The sequence below is a fragment of the Paroedura picta genome, chromosome 1 (genome assembly GCF_049243985.1).
Source record: "Paroedura picta isolate Pp20150507F chromosome 1, Ppicta_v3.0, whole genome shotgun sequence".
NCBI lineage: Eukaryota > Metazoa > Chordata > Lepidosauria > Squamata > Gekkonidae > Paroedura > Paroedura picta.
In genome coordinates, this window is record NC_135369.1 from 62,294,691 (window position 1) to 62,312,387 (window position 17,697).

The window sequence follows — 17,697 nt, forward strand, 5'->3', positions numbered from 1 at the left end:
ATTGTCATACTGTCAATATCATCATCAAAAGACCAGCAAGCCAAACAATGGAGGAAGTTCATTTTATTTGACCCCATTCCGAATTTAGGCAGTGGGAGGTCCACCTAAAACTGCTATACAGCCTCTCATTTCCCTGTGCCCGCATGCCATTCTATGTCTTAATGTATGTTATAGCTAGGGGAAGGGAAGAATTCAGTTATTTTTTATTCATTTTATTTATTATTAGATTTTTATCTCGCCGCTCCCAGACAAGCTGGCTCGCAGAAGCTTACAACATATTAAAAACATAAAACCTACAAAATACAAGCTAAAAACCAGATAAGAAGCACAAAAAAAATACAAAAACAAGAACCTACAAAGATGGCAATCCCTCAATCAGCCCATATTCCTCTGTTCATTCTATTCTTGGCTGTGTCAATCCAATGTAAATCTAGGGGCGATGATAGGCCCCCCTCCCAGGGGAGGACCGAATCTTATTGCCTAGTATACAATTCATTAAGGAACATAGGAATACAATATATAATACAAATGCAACTTTTCTATGAATACTTACCCTGTTTGTAAGTTGGCTATAGTAGTCCTCCCAAAGCTGTAAGGATCTTTTTCTGAAGAATAGGAACACAAGCCAGTATTTACACTTTGAACTAATTCATTTGAATAAAATACTTCTACAAATGAAGTGATCTGTATCCTTATACTGCTACTAATTATTTACTTACTAATGAATACTGCTATCTAGGCACAGGGAGGACTCTATTTGTAGAAGGGGCAATACGGGAAAGACTGAAGTCCCACCTGCAGCATAAATGCTCCACATCCATTTAGCATCAACATCCTTGTAACATAGGCTAAGCAGAAAGAGGATGTAGTGAGCACATATTAGATGCAGGCTGAATGGAGGGAGCTGACTGAATTAAGTTGCCTGCTCTTTCTTCTGTAATGCTTCTCCCCAACCCAACCACCCAATATTGTAATAACTATCATCTGACACTCCACTCACATCCCGGATAAATGCTTACATTTCTACCACTTTTCTTTCTACTCCAGAAAGGTGAGCTTCCACTAACTTGTTCTTCTATCAGAGTACTCCAACTGGTGGAGGATCCTACCAGGAGTTCTTGGATTGAACAGATACAGATAGCAACAGATACAGAATACCTTTTGGGATGTAGAGGAAACACTGAGGAGGGAGGATTCTTCCTCTTTTAATCTGCCCATTCTCTGAGAAATACTGTGAGGATTCAGCAGGACAAATTATTTTCCACTGTTCCCTTCATTACCCTTTGAGACAACCAAGGACAAATGCAGGAGCAGGGGAGGGGGAAGCTTCCTCCACTCACTATGAATTATCAAGGGCCTTTAACCTGGATACTATTACATTCATTTTCTGTAAAATGTTTAATGCTATCCTAAGCAGTGGGTTTATAAAAGATGACAGATCACCTGCCATTTTGTAATCCCATTAAATGAAAACAAAAATGCAGAAGAACCTTTAGGCTTTGGAAATTGACATACTGTATTCAACAAGACTGCCTTTGTACATTTTAATAAATTCTTACCTAAGTATTCCAACATCTCAAGCAGTGTAAGGAAAAGAGACATTTTTTAAGATACATCTTAAAATCCACTACATATTTTTATGTATGTATACCAACATGATACAAGATTAGCAGTTTTACTAAATCAAGCCTTCCTTTAACCTTAATTATCCATTTTTTATATTATCAAGGGTCTGAATACAAGTTGATAGGAACTCAGTGATGGGGGCCATGACTTGTTTCTCAGTCTGTTTTGAGGTTAACAAGCTGTGCAGCTGTTTGTGGGAAGTGGTGGGACTTGTGGGGTTTTTGCTCTGGGTAGGGAGTTTCTTCTCTTCTTCTCCAGCCCTGGCGCAGGCAAGGGCCTTAAGTGGCTGCCACAACTCTGGTTCTAGAATCTCTGAGATAGCTGAGGCATGCAGAGCTTAATGGCCAATTATGAGGCATGAAAGACCCAGGAAAAAAGACTAAAGTTGTGCAGATAGTAGCCATTAATAAAGGGCAAAACTTCCAGGGAAAGAAGTCTGCTAGCAAACAAAGTTTTCTAATGCAACTGACTTGATTCCTACCACTATTTCAGTACCTTCAGTTCAGCCTCACCCTCATTTTGGAATGAGGGATCAGCTCCATCAACAGCCTCCCTGCAGCCTTGTACAGCGAGTGAACACCCTCCCTACTTGTACAATGTGCTATCCCTCAAGGCTCAGCCTCCTTAACAGTAACTGGATCCTGTTTCTCCATCCATTATTCCTGGTCCAATTCTGAGGGCTTAGGTGGTTTCTAGTGAAAGCTGCATAAAAAATGGCAGAAAGGCCCAAGGCCTGCATATGAGGGGAAGGCTAACAATATAAAACTAGAATATACATAACAAAGTCGCTGGGGTCTAGTGACTGAACAATGCACAAGCATATGTATTATTGTCAATGTCACCAATCTTGATATTTTGCTTACCAAGTAAGTCACCTGACATATTGACAGGAAGTATGACGCACAAAGACAAAATGGTGACAACAATCAATAAGCAGATGAGGTGGCGCTGAAAGGTGAGATAGTGAATGGCATCATCCCCACATTTCTCATGGATCTCTTCATCACTGTACCACAAATAACAATAGTAACAAATCAGCAAGCAAGGTTCACCAAGAGGAATTTTCTTAGGTAGTCAAACTACGCATTTCGCTGCCCAGTAGCAACTGGAGGGAATTAGACAGAATGTGATCTAGGACAGGGGTAGTCAACCTGTGGTCCTCCAGATGTCTGCTGGCGGGGGCTCATGGGAATTGTAGTCCATGGACATCTGGAGGACCACAGGTTGACTACCCCTGATATAGGAGACTTCATAACATGTCTCATGAACATAAGGCATTAGCAACAGTATTCAAAGGCTCCAGTCTGAATTTTAACTCCTTTTATGCTTCAATAGGCCTCTGCATGCAAATGGATAGGAGAACTAAGCTTCATCCACTTTTGCTATAAGTACCAAACAAGGTTTGTAAGCCACCCTTGCTCTTTATTCCAGTGGCTGTTGATTGAGAAACATGCTATTTGCCATTAAGATATAGTTGTAATAACAAGAAAGAGTTTCTTGATGCAAGACAGGTGGTGGGGGAGAGAAAAAGCATAGTCTCTACAAAGCTACTCAGTTTGACAACATCTGCAAACTTCTTTTTAGAACCATTTCCCCCCACAAACCCAATGATCTTTCTGTAGTGAATTGTAATTTGAGGGCTGTTCTCATCACAGCAAGCCTGTTCATCCAATGTGTAATAATCAAACATGTCTGAAAGACTGTCTGAATCTAACAGTAAATTCAAATGAAACCACAGAACTAACAGTAACCTGAAATTAATAGAACTAACATGCTAAATAAAAAGGCTTATTTTACAGAGCTATATACATAAAACTGGAGAGCTTGAATAAATAAACTGGTGTGTATAGATAGAAGATGAATGAGAAATGAGAAATCAGAGAGGGGGATGTGTGTGTGTATACACATACACAGAGTAAAGCACAGTATCATTTTATGTTATATGTTATATGTTATATTTCACCCAATTATATTATATTTCACTTATAGCTTTGCTTTTCAAATGTGTGGGACAGATAGTACTCAGATCATTATTCATCTCTATACTCACTGCATTCGAAAGGCAGCTGTTATCCAAGAGCAAAAACCCTAAAAATAAAGGAAATAAAGAAGTGGAAAAGAAAACTTGGCAACTGTTAATGTTACCAGGAATATTAAACAAGATAGAGTAGCATTCATGCTTGTACTGCAGGAAAACTGGGGCGCGGGGCGGGGCGGGGAGAGGGTTTGTTTCAATTCCTGTTTTGCAGGTAATCTGAATCCAACCACAAGAGAGGAACAGTTATTGCAACTAAGTCTTGTGAACTGCTGGTGTAAATGATTCCAAGGCTGAAGAGGTTAAGTCCTCTACAGTCATCCAGGTGCACAACCTTATGTTATTCCTGGATCTATCATGTTTACCACAAGCCAGTGTGAGGTACCCATTAGGGATGTGCAAGTATTTTTTTTCTTGGTATTTTTCAGTTTGGGTCTAATTGAGCTGAGAAAATTACAGGATTCCCCAGAAAACCTGGATCCCAATACCAGTATTCAGATCCAGGAATTTTCAGAAATCCCAATTTTTTTCAGGTCTAATAGACCTGAGAAGGAAAAAAAAAAGCAGTGCTAAAGCCACAAAAAGCAGGTGACAGACCTCTCAGCTAGGGCTTTCTTGGGCAGTCCAGTTGAAAGGGAGCCCACAAAACTAAGCTCACAAGTAGTGCTGCCCCTGCTAGCATAGTTGAGCTCTCTCTCAGTTTAAAGGGACTGCTCAAGAGAGCCTACAAAGCAGCTGAGCTGGTTGAAAGCCTCTCTCCCAGCTCAGGTCAGACTCTCTTAGGAAGTCCCTTTACACTGGACTGCCCAAGAGAATCCAAGCTGAGCCAGGGGAGATTATCTCCCCACCAGCTCAGCTGCTTTGTGGGCTGTATTAAGCAGACTCTTCCCACTGACTCAGTTGCTCTGCAGGATCTCTTGGGCAGTCCAGTTCCAAGGTACTGCCCAAAAGAAGTTGAGCTTGAGCTAGCGGAAGAGTGCTCCTCCCTCAGCTGTTTTGCAGTGCCTTTCAACACCCCATTTAAAGACACTGCAGAAGAAATCCCCCAAAACAGCTGAGAGAGGAGAGCAATATCCTCCATCACTTGATTGTTTTTTGGGGGTTGCCGGTAATTCCCAAAAATATTCAGGATTTTTTTCAGTTCTTCTGAAAAATCCCGGATAATTTTGGGATGTTGAAACATACCTTATATTTTGAGGGTATACTTTTGGATAGGGTAGATTTGAACGCACATCCCTAGTACTGATTTTTAGAATTGCCTTGAGCTCTATTAGCACTTCAGTTCCCTGGACTTGAGGAGGGGACTTTGGAAGTGGTAAAAGATTATCCTAAAGATACCCTGTCACCATAGCTGAATAAAACAGAGGATAGACTAAATGACTTTATGGGTGATTTTGTGTATCTTCACAATTGACAGAGTAGTGTCCTGTTTAAGGAGGCAACTGCTAAATGAGAAGCATCCTGCAGCACAGTTATACACGTGATTAAGTGAGATACCATTTAGAACAAAAACAGACAACCGTGACTAGAAGCATTAGGAAGCAACTCTAAACCTTGATAACTGATCTGTTTTGAAGAAGTCTGCTCTGTCATCACAGTTTGCGTTTAGGCTTCTCAGTAATATTCCACAGAAATCTGAGAATCTCACAAAAACATTTTGAAGAAATGTGCTTTGTCCTTTTTGCTAACTATGACTAATTATTAACTCAAGAAGTACTACAAATGGAAACAGTAAGCAAAAAGATCCCACACAAGGGTTCTCAGGACAATATCCTAATCCTTTAAAACAGGGCACCAATTGTCCTGTAGCCACTTAGCATTCATAACGCATTTTACATATATACTCCAAAATAAGTCACAATCCCACCCAAAAATACTAACCACATCAGGGTCCAGGTCACCAGACAGCGATGAGCAAGTAGATAATCTGTGAAATTTTGTTTCACTGTAATACAAAGGCAGGCTTCAGAATCAGCATATTTAACACATGTAATAAGTAATATTATGAGAACTTGTTTCAAAATTCAGATGGGAGAAAAAGCAGGTAACTGGCATGTAAGCATTCTAGAAAATTTAAAACCAAGAAGTAATTCTTACACAAATAGAAGTGAGGTTCTGAAATGAACTAGGAAGAATTCTTAAATCAATATTTTTCCAAATCCCATAAATTTAAAGCTAGCTGCCAAATATTTATATACAAGGGGTTACTGTTATCAGCACTAATGACACTATACGTTTTTTCCTCTCTAAAACTCTCATAGCTTAAGGAAATTTTACACCAAGTAAAAAAATTACATGTACATTTCTTGTCATGTTTTCCAGATTATATCTGGATGATTTCTGTCCATTCCCAAACCCCTTGGCCCACCATAATTATGCATATATATTAATATATCTACTGGACCAACTCTAGAAAACATGTCTTAATTTCTAGTCAAATATTGCTTTATAAACTAATTTACATCATTTGGGTAGCAGAAAAAAACATATTGCTAAATAAATTACATGGGCAACTGTACAGTGGCTGCTTGAATACAGCCATTATGTTACAACACAGGTAGCAGCATCTTACATAAAGCAATAAGAGCCCGAAATCCTCACTTCTCAATTGATCGGGCATTTACTGTAGGATTTATTTTAAAGATGCACTTCCTGCTGTATTTATTACCTCTTTTCGCCTGTGGTTCACAGACATATGGATACTATTTGCATCGTCAGCACACAGCATAGGATTTTCACCTCTGTACCTGTCTACGATGTACAGAGCTTCTTACAGCTTGGAACGCTGAAATTTAACTCCTGTTTTATATATCTTTACCTTTCTGTTTCCGACACAAGTGCAATACGACCATAATCCCAGAATCTTTTCCTTATAATAGAGAACACCAAGATTAAAAACTAGGAAAGAATTTATAAAAAGGAACAATCAGTTTAATGATGATATAACATCATAAGTATTCATCATTGCAAGTTAAACTTGTTTCTAGCTCTTCAGACATAACAGTGGCAAACAAAGGACCCAGGAATCATAGAACCATAGAGTTGGAAGGGATTTCCTGAGTCAGTTAGTCCGGCGGTCCCCAACCTTTTTCAGGCTGGGGAATGGGGGGGGAGGGAGATGCGGGCACACTGGTGCCCGCAAACTAACAGGCGTGCCTCCCTCCCCCCCCCATAGTGTGGCGCTCACTGCACCAGGAGCATGCTGCCGGGGGGGACGCCCACTGGCCCACACATCCCCCCCGCACTGTGGTGCTCCCTGCGCTGGGAGTCGGCCAATTGCTCCCGGCGCAGCGAGCGCATGCCACAGGGGGGGTAGGGAGGTGCGCCTGCTGGTGCGCCTGGACCTCCCCCCCCTCCACGGCCCGGTACCAAGGCCTCCGCGGCCCAGTACCGGGCCACAGCCCAGTGGTTGGGGAGCACCGATATAGTCAAGCCCCCACCCAACCGCACAATGCAGGACACTCAGACCTATCGCTCATCCACTGTAATAGAATCATAAACCTGCACTTTGCATAAACTAGCGGATTTCCTCAAACCACCACCCAAAAATGTGAACTTTTAGTATTTAATACACTGATTGTTATCGTTCACTGTTAAACTCATAAAATATGTACCTTGAACAAAACAAAACTATTCTTCAATGTTCTAGCATTACATTATCAAAAAGCTGATTCCAGACAAATAACATCTGTCAGTGTACTCAAACTTTAGTTTGGCAGACATCAAATTGATACATTCATGTGAAGCTCCCTTATACAGAGCCAGACCATAGGTTTATTACGGTCAGCACCGTCCACTCTGACCACTAATAGCTCTCTAGGGATCATTTCAAGATCCTTTCACATCACTTACAACCTGGTTCTTTTAACTCAGCTTCAAAGATAACTGGAATGTTATCCAGATAACTGGAATGCAGATAGCTGAAAAGTTCTGCAAACCCATTATAAAAATACTATGAACAATGCTGCTGTCACTTTTGGCCAAACAGATGCTAAACATTGCAGCATGATCAATCTACTGGGAAGAGAAAGAGTGATGCTGGTATCCCTTTTTCCAGTTGCCATTTCAGAACAGTGCATGCTTATTCCACTCTTTTTCATCGAATTTTGATTTTGAGTAACAGAGTAATCTATGTTTACAAACACAAACATACCAAAAAGCAAATTACATCGAGTAGAAGGACAGTAGGCACACCACCAAAGGTTACACCCTGAAGCACAGTACTTCCACGTGCAGTGCTGTAGCAGTATGTCCCATTTGCAGAACCAATGGAGCTATTAGTTCTATTTTTTAAAAAAACTAGGCGTGAATGTCCAATATCTGGAAACAGGAATGGATTCATGATGTCCTTCCTAAAATAAATAGGATAGGGAAGTCACAATACTTTGCAAAGAGAAGATGAGAAGCAGTTCATTCAGCAGGGTAAGAACCTAGAAAAGAAAACATTTTTGCCTTCACTAAAACTTCCCATTAAGAAGTTTTGCAACAGTTTGATCAAACGTACATCTTAACAAAATCTTGGCGTAAGATCCCTCTCTAAAGCATCTTAAACAAATAAAAACTAACCCCAAATGTTAGTTGTATACAGAGTTATATCAGAAGAAGGCTGAAGTGGGACAAAGAACTAACCTTTTAATTCAAGTTAATATTTTAAAAATAACTAATCCTGCAATCAAGCACTAGTAAGTAGTCCAGTGATTCAGAATCTCAATTGAACATCCTATAGCAGTAATAGACATATTTGGCAAATATGCCTTAAGTCCCTAGTACAAATAAATACACTGTGGAATTTGCATCCAGTAGATATAGCAAAAGAGCCTCTTGTGGCGCAGAGTGGTAAGGCAGCCGTCTGAAAGCTTTGCCCATGAGGCTGGGAGTTCAATCCCAGCAGCCGGCTCAAGGTTGACTCAGCCTTCCATCCTTCCGAGGTCGGTAAAATGAGTACCCAGCTTGCTGGGGGGTAAACGGTAATGACTGGGGAAGGCACTGGCAAACAACACCGTATTGAGTCTGCCATGAAAACGCTAGAGGGCGTCACCCCAAGGGTCAGACATGACCTGGTGCTTGCACAGGGGATACCTTTACCTTTACCTTTAGATATAGCAATGGCCATGAACCTAGTTGGCTTTTAAGGGGGGGGTTAGACAGATTTGTGGAGGAGGAGAGGTCCATTAATGGCTGCTAGTCATGATGACTTCCACATCAAGAGACAGCAAACAAGCATTAGGAGACAATATCAGGGAAGACCTGGCCTCTGTGCCTTGTTTCTTTGGCTGCTGTGGGAAACATTATGCCAGATTATGCCAGATTAGCCTGATCCAAAAGGCTCTATTTATACTCTTATGAGATAGTGTCACTGTGATTGATGCTATAGTAGATATGCAGCTCCTTTCTTTCTCCACTGCTCATTTTGCCTCAGATGTTCACCAGATTGATGGGTGATCTGCTTAAGTTGAAAATTCTCCATGTGTTTAATTAGTGGATCCACTGCACAGATGTTAAAGGTTATTCTATAACTACTTACAGCAGCAGTGTTTTCAATGTGTTGATTATTTCAAGGAAATTAGCTAAAAGCACCCTATAACCCATAAAATACAGTTTATTTCTGCCAGCATATCTTGGCCCCACATATGAGGCAGCACAGACCAAGGAGAGCATGGTGCTTATTCTGATTTGCTGTGAAAAATCATCTAAAACCATTCTAAACTCTGCAGAGGGCCGAAGAGAATTGGATTTGTTTTTAGTCTTGCTACTATTTGCCAATTACCAACATGGCCCAATCTTTCCTCAAAGAAAACTGTAATGAGAAACTTAAGAAATAGAAATAATACATCATTTGTCATGTCTACATTTGCTTTATTAAGTGGATTATAATCTAAAATTCTCAGAGTAAACTAAAACAAGTTATCTTCTTAATATCTGGTGAATTCTGCAGAATTTAAAACAGGGTTCCCAATATTGTGCTATTTTAAGTGGTAATAAGAAAGAGGAATTACACCGTTGATTTTTTAGATTTTTTTCCAAGGACCTGAATCTGCACCAGAATAAAATAAGTTAAATGAAATGCTGACATATGGCACCTACTCTACACAGCAATAAGTACTCAATTTAAGGACCCGTCTGTCCTCTCCAAGTTGGAAGGAGCATGGCTTTACCTAGATTCTGTGCTTTAACAGGTGCAGTTTTATTACTGAATTGTTATGCAAGGAAACTGTTAACTTAATACAACTGTTAAAATCTCTGTCAAGAGAAAAAAATCCACTAGCAACCTGGAAAGCGTCATGCAACAGACAAGCCAAGTCCACATCAACAAGTAAAGCTGGCTAATTGCAGAACATGATAACGTTGCTGCATTCTTGCCAGGAAACCTACTTCTTTGTGCAAAGGAGAAAACTGGCGGTTACGCAAAGATTGAGGGGGATTGCCTGAAACCACAGAGCCAGAGTTAAAAAAAAAAAGGGGGGGGGGACTGGAGGATTCAAAGGACCCAAGGCACAACCCTGACCCCCACCCTTCGCCTCCCACTGAAAAGGAGAGGGGGAGGCGACTGGGAACCTGCCGGGGCGTCAGCTGGGAAGTGCTCTGCCCACCAGGTTCCCACCAGAGAAAAGGCGAGCCCCCCCGGGAGGAAGTGGGGTCTACCCGGACAACTCCACTCCTTGTTATGGGGGTTCCCTGACGTGCTCTTTCGCGCCCCACCCCCACCCGGCACAGGCGCTCCAAAATAAAAAAGGCAGGGCAGGTATGACGGTTTCGGACCAGACTTTCCCTTTTGCCTGCCACGCACCACTAGGCAGGAGCGCCCCGTTACCTGAGACGAAGGCAGCTGCCCGCTCAGTGACGCCCTGAGGAAACGGGAGGCCGTGCACGTTGGCTCTTATCGCCCTACTACCCGGGCGAAGCGACAGGTGTGTCCTAGGGGCGCGCATGCGTCCATGGTGTGCGGCCTTCTCCGTCCAGGGTGCCCCCTCGAGGGCCGATAGGGGCGACCGGTGTCCCCGTGAGCGTGGGACCCACGTGACCGGCGCCTATTGCAAGCCCGCTCGACTGTTACTGGGTGACTTTTGGCTAGGCAGTTTCCCGTCGGCCAGCCCTCCCTCCCGGAACAGGGGGGAAGAGACGAGAGGGAAGAACCGCCGTGTTTTGTCACCCTCAGCTTCTTGGGCGAAGGACGGGATAGAATGTATTACAATAATAAAAACTCTTCCACAGACATCTCCGACTTAAAAATTGAGACATGAACACATTTATTGGGAGGAAGCCCTACGGATCTCAAGGAGTCTCGCTTTACCGTGTTTAGGATTGCGCAGTAAATTTAACATGGGTGTGGAAGAAGCACGTAACCGCTTCAGTGGCATATGTCGGGTATTATACTGAAATATAGCACACACGTCCCTCTAAACCTGTTAGAAATCAAACATATTTAATTAAGTTATAAGCCTTATTCCCAAGGCTTAAATTGACAAATTCTGTTTTATGCATCTTTTCTCTTAATTGAACATGCATGTCTCCCGGCCCCCCACCCCATGAATCCCAACGATAGGTTTGGTTATGGATATTTGGTGGTGAAGGAAAGTCTGTATGCTCAAAGGCACACTTTTTATTATTACTTTGTATGTTTCATGTATTTACTGAAGTTGGGGGCCCAAATCAACTTGCATTGTTTTCCTTTCCTCCACTTTCACAACAACTCTACAAGGTAGCACAACAAAATTTGAGTCCAATGGCACCTTTAAGATAAGGTGACCAGATTTTAACATTGGTAAAGTGGGACACTATTGACCAGGGGGGGGGGTCTTGATTAAAAATTTGGTCTATATGGAGCAACAAAAGGTTTCATAGAATGCATAGAACACAAAATAATATTGTAATATATATTTTTTAAATTTCAACATAAGTACAATTTGCCAGGTACCCCCAGATGTCCCTCCAAAAGTGGGACAATCTGGTCACCTTACCTTAAGACCAACAAAGATTTATTCAAGAGATGTGAGTTTTCAAGTGCATGAACTCTTCTTCAGACCATGGAACGGGGATCATAAGAGTAAATTATATAAGGAAAAAGCAAATTAGTACTCACTGGAATCTAAGAGGCTGAGGGCCAAATTACACAGTACAACAGGAACACAATGCCGTTTTAGAATCTTTTGTAAAATAAACACAGCAGGGGCCAACCCTGCCAGAATTTGTAGTGTGAAGAGATGAGTAAAAGTGGTCCCCCCCAACAGCAGCCCCCTAAAAATGGCACACAGAGAGACAGGAGTTCTTCATCCCTCATGTCATGATCCCTGGCAGGATTGGACTCCCGTGGCAATTTTAAAACTAAACTTCTGAAGCAGCACCATATCTCCATGATGAACTCAAGGACATAGTATTGCCTAGCTTGGCCCTGACTATGTATGACTGGTTCAAGGTCACCCAACAAGCTTCCATGGTTTTGGAAGAGAGTTCAAATACAGCTGTACCAATAGATGTGAGAACATTTGATGACTCTATAAAGGAACCCATGGTCCTCCATTTGCAAGACGTGAGCAGGGCTGTTAGCAATAGGAAATGTTGGAGGTTATTAATACATAGGATTGCCATAAATCAGAATTAACTTAACATCACTTAACTTGAAGTAACTTCACACACACACACACACACAAGATATGACAGATGCGAAAGAGGGATTTATGGCTGAGGAAGAAAGAGGAGAAAGAAATTGTAGCCTGTCATATTGGCCTATGTAAAATCTAAAACAAAACACAAATTCATCGTAACAAATGGGGAACCTGCAAGGATTTCCAGGGGGTTACCACATTTTCCCAGGTATCTCCTTCCCTATACTATTTCTACTTTTTCTCCTCCATATTTTCTCCCTTTTCTTTGCTTCTGCCTCTCCTTCCCACTCCCAGGAAATATTTATTTTATCTACCCAACCAGTGTTCAGCATTATCTGAAGGGAGAGGCATCATCTGGGCATGTAACTGGGGTCACTGTGGGTGGGCAGGTAGTTGTGAATTTCCTGCATTTTGCAGGGGGTTGGACTACATAACACTGATTCTATTCAACTCTCTGATTCTATGATTATTTATTTACTTTGTGTATACCCCTAATTTCTCCTTAATGGAAATCCAGAGCAGATCGTGTCAGATATTACTGAACAGCAGCAGGGAAATAGTATCAAGGCATCCAGTATATCACCTCTGTGCCTTTACTAGTTGCTCTAGAAAGCCATGTATTTGGAACCAGTAAGATGGCAGCTGCATGGTACAGTTGCAGGTCCTACACTAATCACTGCAGTCAGCCCATACTGAGTCCTTGTGCCCCCTCTGTTGCACTGCAAAATAGTCCTTGAATGAGTCTTCCCCACAGCCTTTCATGACAGAAACCAAGGTTTAAAGATTGTTACACTTCTTTGTTGCCTTGAAAACCCTATTGGGTTGCCATAAGTTGGCTGGAACTTGATGGCATGTTCTACCATCAACTACTGTATGCTTTTTATTTATTTATATCTCAGATTTTTCAGCAAACCGGGGACTTTTCTCAGGTTTGTAGAAAAATCTGTCTTGTCTGTTCATGGGTCCAGTCTCCAGATTTAAGTACCCACAGATCCTGCCACATCAAGAATTAGACACATTGACAAGCTGGGATCTAAAAGGACTTGATTCCTGTCTTTGGTTCCAATCTCAGCTCCAGTCTCAGCTCCATTTATTGGGGTCAATCAAAATAACACAAAGCATTTTGCAAACATTTGAGCTCACACAAAACTCTTCATCAGTTCAGGCCAGATGTTACAATTATTATTTTTTTATGTAGAGGAGGAAAAAAGCAGATTTTTCAGATCATGGTTTTAATACTGGGGGGTCATTAAGTTATAGAAAGATTACATAGAAAATTATTTTAAGAATTTAATGGTAACTAACAAATAGGGCACATTTTCCAGTGAGCAAATGCCAATGTATATAGTAGGACTTACTTCTACTGCAGTACAGCTGCAGTCCTAAGCATATTACTAGGGTTGCCAGCTGTGAATTGGGAAAAACCTGGAGACCTTGTGGTGGAGCCAGGAGTGGGTGGGATTTTTTTTGGGGGGGGGACCTCAATGAAGTATAATGTGAGTCCACCCTCCAAAGCAGCCATTTTCTCCAGGGGAACTGATCCTTGTCATCTGGAGATAAGCTGTAGAACTGGGGATCCTCAGGTTCCACCTGAGGACTGGCATGCCCATTGAGCACAATAGGATTTCTACTGCTTCCCTTTGTCACCATTTGTTTCCAATTTGTAATTAATGATAAAGCCAGGTTAATCTGTTGAGTAGCCATCCAAATATTGGCATGGATCCCACAGAGGATTTCCATGGGCAGAAATGGGGGTGCTCTTTTGCTAATTCTCGCCCTTCTGCTGTAGACCTCTAGCTCCCCCCTCATATTGTTTTTTTCTGGTATTCTCTGTTCCTCAGCAGCAACATTTGGAGAGGGGTGCATTTTGGGTTATAGTTGTTGGGGGGGGGGGGAGGCAATAGAGTCATGCTCTGTGGATAGAAGCCCCACCTGTTGGAAATTTCTGGTAGATCAGATTTTTATGTAGATACAAAGCCAGCATTTGTTTTGCATTTAATTATTACCAACAATTTTAATAATTCTGTTATAATTAGCCTAATAACTTATATTTTAATTTATATCTATATAAATTGTGTGATGGCTTGTTTTCTGAATTCTGCTTACTTGTTTCATTATCACATTCCACATTGACAGCTGTTTGCTTAGGTGGAATGCAACATTGATTGCAATGGCGAATACCTCCTCCATGTTTTTTTCATTTGTTTCTTTCCACAAAAGTTTATAGACGTTTTTAACTAACTGCAGCAATATTACCTCCAGTTCCAGGAACAGAGTTACCTTCTCTCTGCCCCCTGCCATGTACATATAGTTGGGGCTGGGGAAGACTGTTTAGCTTCCTTCTGTATTTCTGGTAGTATGAACAGCATCAGTTCCATTTATTTTTCCTTACTCTGGGGAAAGGATAGCATAATAACAGGACCTGGAAAATATGTCAGCACATCCTTCTACAGCATCCTTCTACCATTAGGTTATTTTGCATATTCTGTATCCTCCCTTGGATAAGTTCTAACACTGGAGGGAACTTAGCATGTGTTTACATTTGCACGTGTGATTCTCATCCTATATGATTTAGATCTCTGGACCACCAGTGGTCCCCCCCACTTCAGCTTTTCATTTGTATATCCGTTCCTGCAGGACACTAAAATTCCTGAGAGATGTACATATGCTCTGGGCAGCAGGTGGTATGAAGTGTTACTACTTGCATAATACCATTACCACTACACACATTTTCTTTCTTAGTAGTGAAAATAAAACAGGGACAAGATTAGCTGTTAAATTACTCCTTGCTAAAGCCCTAATTAAAACATCTAATTCCCTTTCTTGTTAGCCCTCATTTGCTTTAGATGTTCTACCTCAAAGGGCTGCTTCACACATTTTGTTCTTAGCTGTAAATCTATGTTTTATGTATACTCCTAATAACTTAATGTGTGAATGCAACAAACACTTGTTGGCAAACACAAAAGTTGTTAGCAAACCAGGATTGGATCTCTGGCACCAAATATCTCAGTAATTTAATATTCAAAAATTGAAATATAAGGGACTATATTAAAGGCCTTGATGTCACCAACCACAATGGATTGTTGACTTTGTTTATGAGACCTAGGATGTTTGTCCTTTTTTCACTAAACAGCTTGGCAAAATCACTGATATCATTATCTTGTATAATATGTTTTGAATGTCAAGTTCATTCAGAAATTAATCAGCAAAAGTTAGATCCAGTAGACTCTTACACATAATTCTTGCTCAAACTGGTCTGGATGACAGAATACAGCCAAACACAATAGCAGCTGTTCACATGCAATCACCAGATCATTTTAATGCAATAAATCAAACAGGAATGGCCAACTTAGGTTTGCTCTGTTTTTCTAAAGTGCAAAAGTCTGACTCTTCAGTGAGCAGTGGGTCTCCTAAATCTCTTCTCAGCAAAAACTTCCCCTTTTCTTTCTGTTCCTTAACTGAGCTATATAGTTAAACAGAGTAGATCCTGGAATTTCATCTGATTGAGAAATCATATCATGCAGCTGAGAGAGAGAGAGGTTTCAACAGTCCAGTTCTGGTTTTAGTGGTTCTGAAGCCAACATTGTTGTTCCTTCAGCTTCAGTCGTTTATTTCACGGCTTCTTTGCACTTTAGGAGGGAAAGCAGCATGGGGGCAGGAGTCCCTTTTTCTGTGACTATAAAATTGTGGGTAGTGTTTTGAGTAACTTAAAAGGTTTGTTGGTCATATTTACAATATATATATGAGGGGAGGGGGGAAAGTGAAATGCTTGTGAAGTAGATCACTTAGTATGAAGACATCATAACAATAAACTATTGAAAGATTCCAACTTTTCAAAGCAATGTGCATATATAGAACAGAACCAAAATGACCCTGGAGGCCAGTGGCACTCTAATTTCTCATTTTTATTGTATATAATGTCTGTTAGAACAAATTCACAAAATGTCCAAGGAGGCTATTAATGAAAACAAGAGAAGAAATTATCCTTTCATTCGGCATATTTCTATCTTCATGAATTGTTATCTTCTTTCAGTGCTACATTTTCACATGCTTAGTTATTTCCCTCTCTTTCAAAGGTTTTATCCATCTCCTTGTTCATGTTTGTTTTTTGTTTGAATTGTGTGCTGCCCTTAGAGATCTTGTTACTGCTTTTCCTCCTCAATTGATTCTGCATCCTTAAAACTGTTATCTTTTTTGCTGTGATTTGGCTTTTGTCTTGTTTTTCCTGTATCATCTCGTAGAAATTGTGTATTCCTGTAGCCCATGGACAGACCATTGAGTCATCTCCATTAGAAAGCAACCATAAGGTCTTATCAGAAATGAGGAAGAGGAAGAAATTTTGTATCTTGCAAGCTTGCTTGGGCACATGTTCTGATGGATTATGCACCAGTTCATCTTTCATTGGAAAGATCATCACAGGAAAACAGCCTTTTCTCATAACTAGGTTTCTACACTTTACTCTGGTGTTAGAGTCCCTTGTTTCATGGGGATTGATAGGAATTTACAGAAAAAATATTGTTGAGTTCAGGTTGCCTGTTTAAGACTATATACACCATTATATGTACTTAACTTAAAACCAAGGTTGTTTACAAAATTCTGATTCCTGAGAAACAAATGTCCTCAGTGACTGTTGCTAAGATTTCAAACCTTAGTTTCTGTCAGGAAAAGGCAGGGCCCTTTTGGCTGTTGGTGGAGGATTCATTGGGGACAGCCCCAATTGCTGGCAACTTGATCCCATGCATGACTCATCCAGCCCAGCAGTGTGCTACCCCCATGGAAGCCAGTGTAGTGGCCAGACTATCAGACTAGGGACTGGGTGGCCCATGCTTGAATTGTACTCTGCTTTAATTCACTGAGTTACTTTGGGCCAGTCACACACCCTCTCAGCCTAACTTATTTCACGTGGTTGCCGTGAGGATAAAATGGAGGCATGTATGCTGCTGTGTGTCCCTATTGTGGAGGAAAGTGGAATATAAATAAAGAAAATAATAAACTTAACTGGAGATGGGGCTGATAACAGGTTGGTAGGTGGGAAGAAAAAATAGAAGCGAGGAAAGGATATGGCTGCTGCCAGGAGGAGGAATTGAGGGGAGGAAATACAGAAAAGGTAAGCTGTCCCCTACAAGTCCTTGGGGGGTTCCCTGCTATGCAACTGGGCCTGCCCCATGACTGGCACCACAAAACTCAGCCAGAGTTTTCCAAGGAAGAGTTTGCTAGAGAAGGGAAGGAGGGAAAGCTGGAAATGCAAGCAAATAAAAGTAGGTTGACTGGTAGGTGGGAAGGAGAAAAAAGAGCAGGAAAAACTGAGGGTGCTTTCAGAGGTGGGAAAGAGATATTAGAGTGATGGAAGACCAACCTGTTTGTACCTTTCTTAGCCAATTAACTTCAATGGACTTAAAAGGGTATAACTCTGTTTAGGATTGCCGTGATAGG

The 17,697-nt window shown here is 41.2% G+C and overlaps 1 protein-coding gene across 5 annotated transcripts in view; it reads right to left on the reverse strand.

Moving 5' to 3' along the window:
* Nucleotides 1–10,723, reverse strand: part of TMEM63A (transmembrane protein 63A) — a 37,140-nt gene extending 26,417 nt beyond the window's left edge. Inside the window, exons 1-7 of one of the 5 annotated variants that reach the window (XM_077340756.1) lie at nucleotides 10,473–10,723; nucleotides 7,830–8,013; nucleotides 6,480–6,559; nucleotides 5,543–5,606; nucleotides 3,677–3,714; nucleotides 2,490–2,632; nucleotides 554–605 (exon numbers count right to left, since the gene is read on the reverse strand). In XM_077340756.1, the coding sequence (XP_077196871.1) occupies nucleotides 554–605; nucleotides 2,490–2,632; nucleotides 3,677–3,714; nucleotides 5,543–5,606; nucleotides 6,480–6,559; nucleotides 7,830–8,003 (551 nt within the window). In that variant the 5' untranslated portion in view covers nucleotides 8,004–8,013; nucleotides 10,473–10,723. Of the gene's footprint in view, nucleotides 1–553; nucleotides 606–2,489; nucleotides 2,633–3,676; nucleotides 3,715–5,542; nucleotides 5,607–6,329; nucleotides 6,452–6,479; nucleotides 6,560–7,814; nucleotides 8,092–10,472 lie in introns of those variants that run through there. The other 4 variants (XM_077340741.1, XM_077340749.1, XM_077340764.1 and 1 more) reach the window with 4 other exon arrangements.
* Between the last annotated feature and the right edge of the window lie 6,974 nt (nucleotides 10,724–17,697).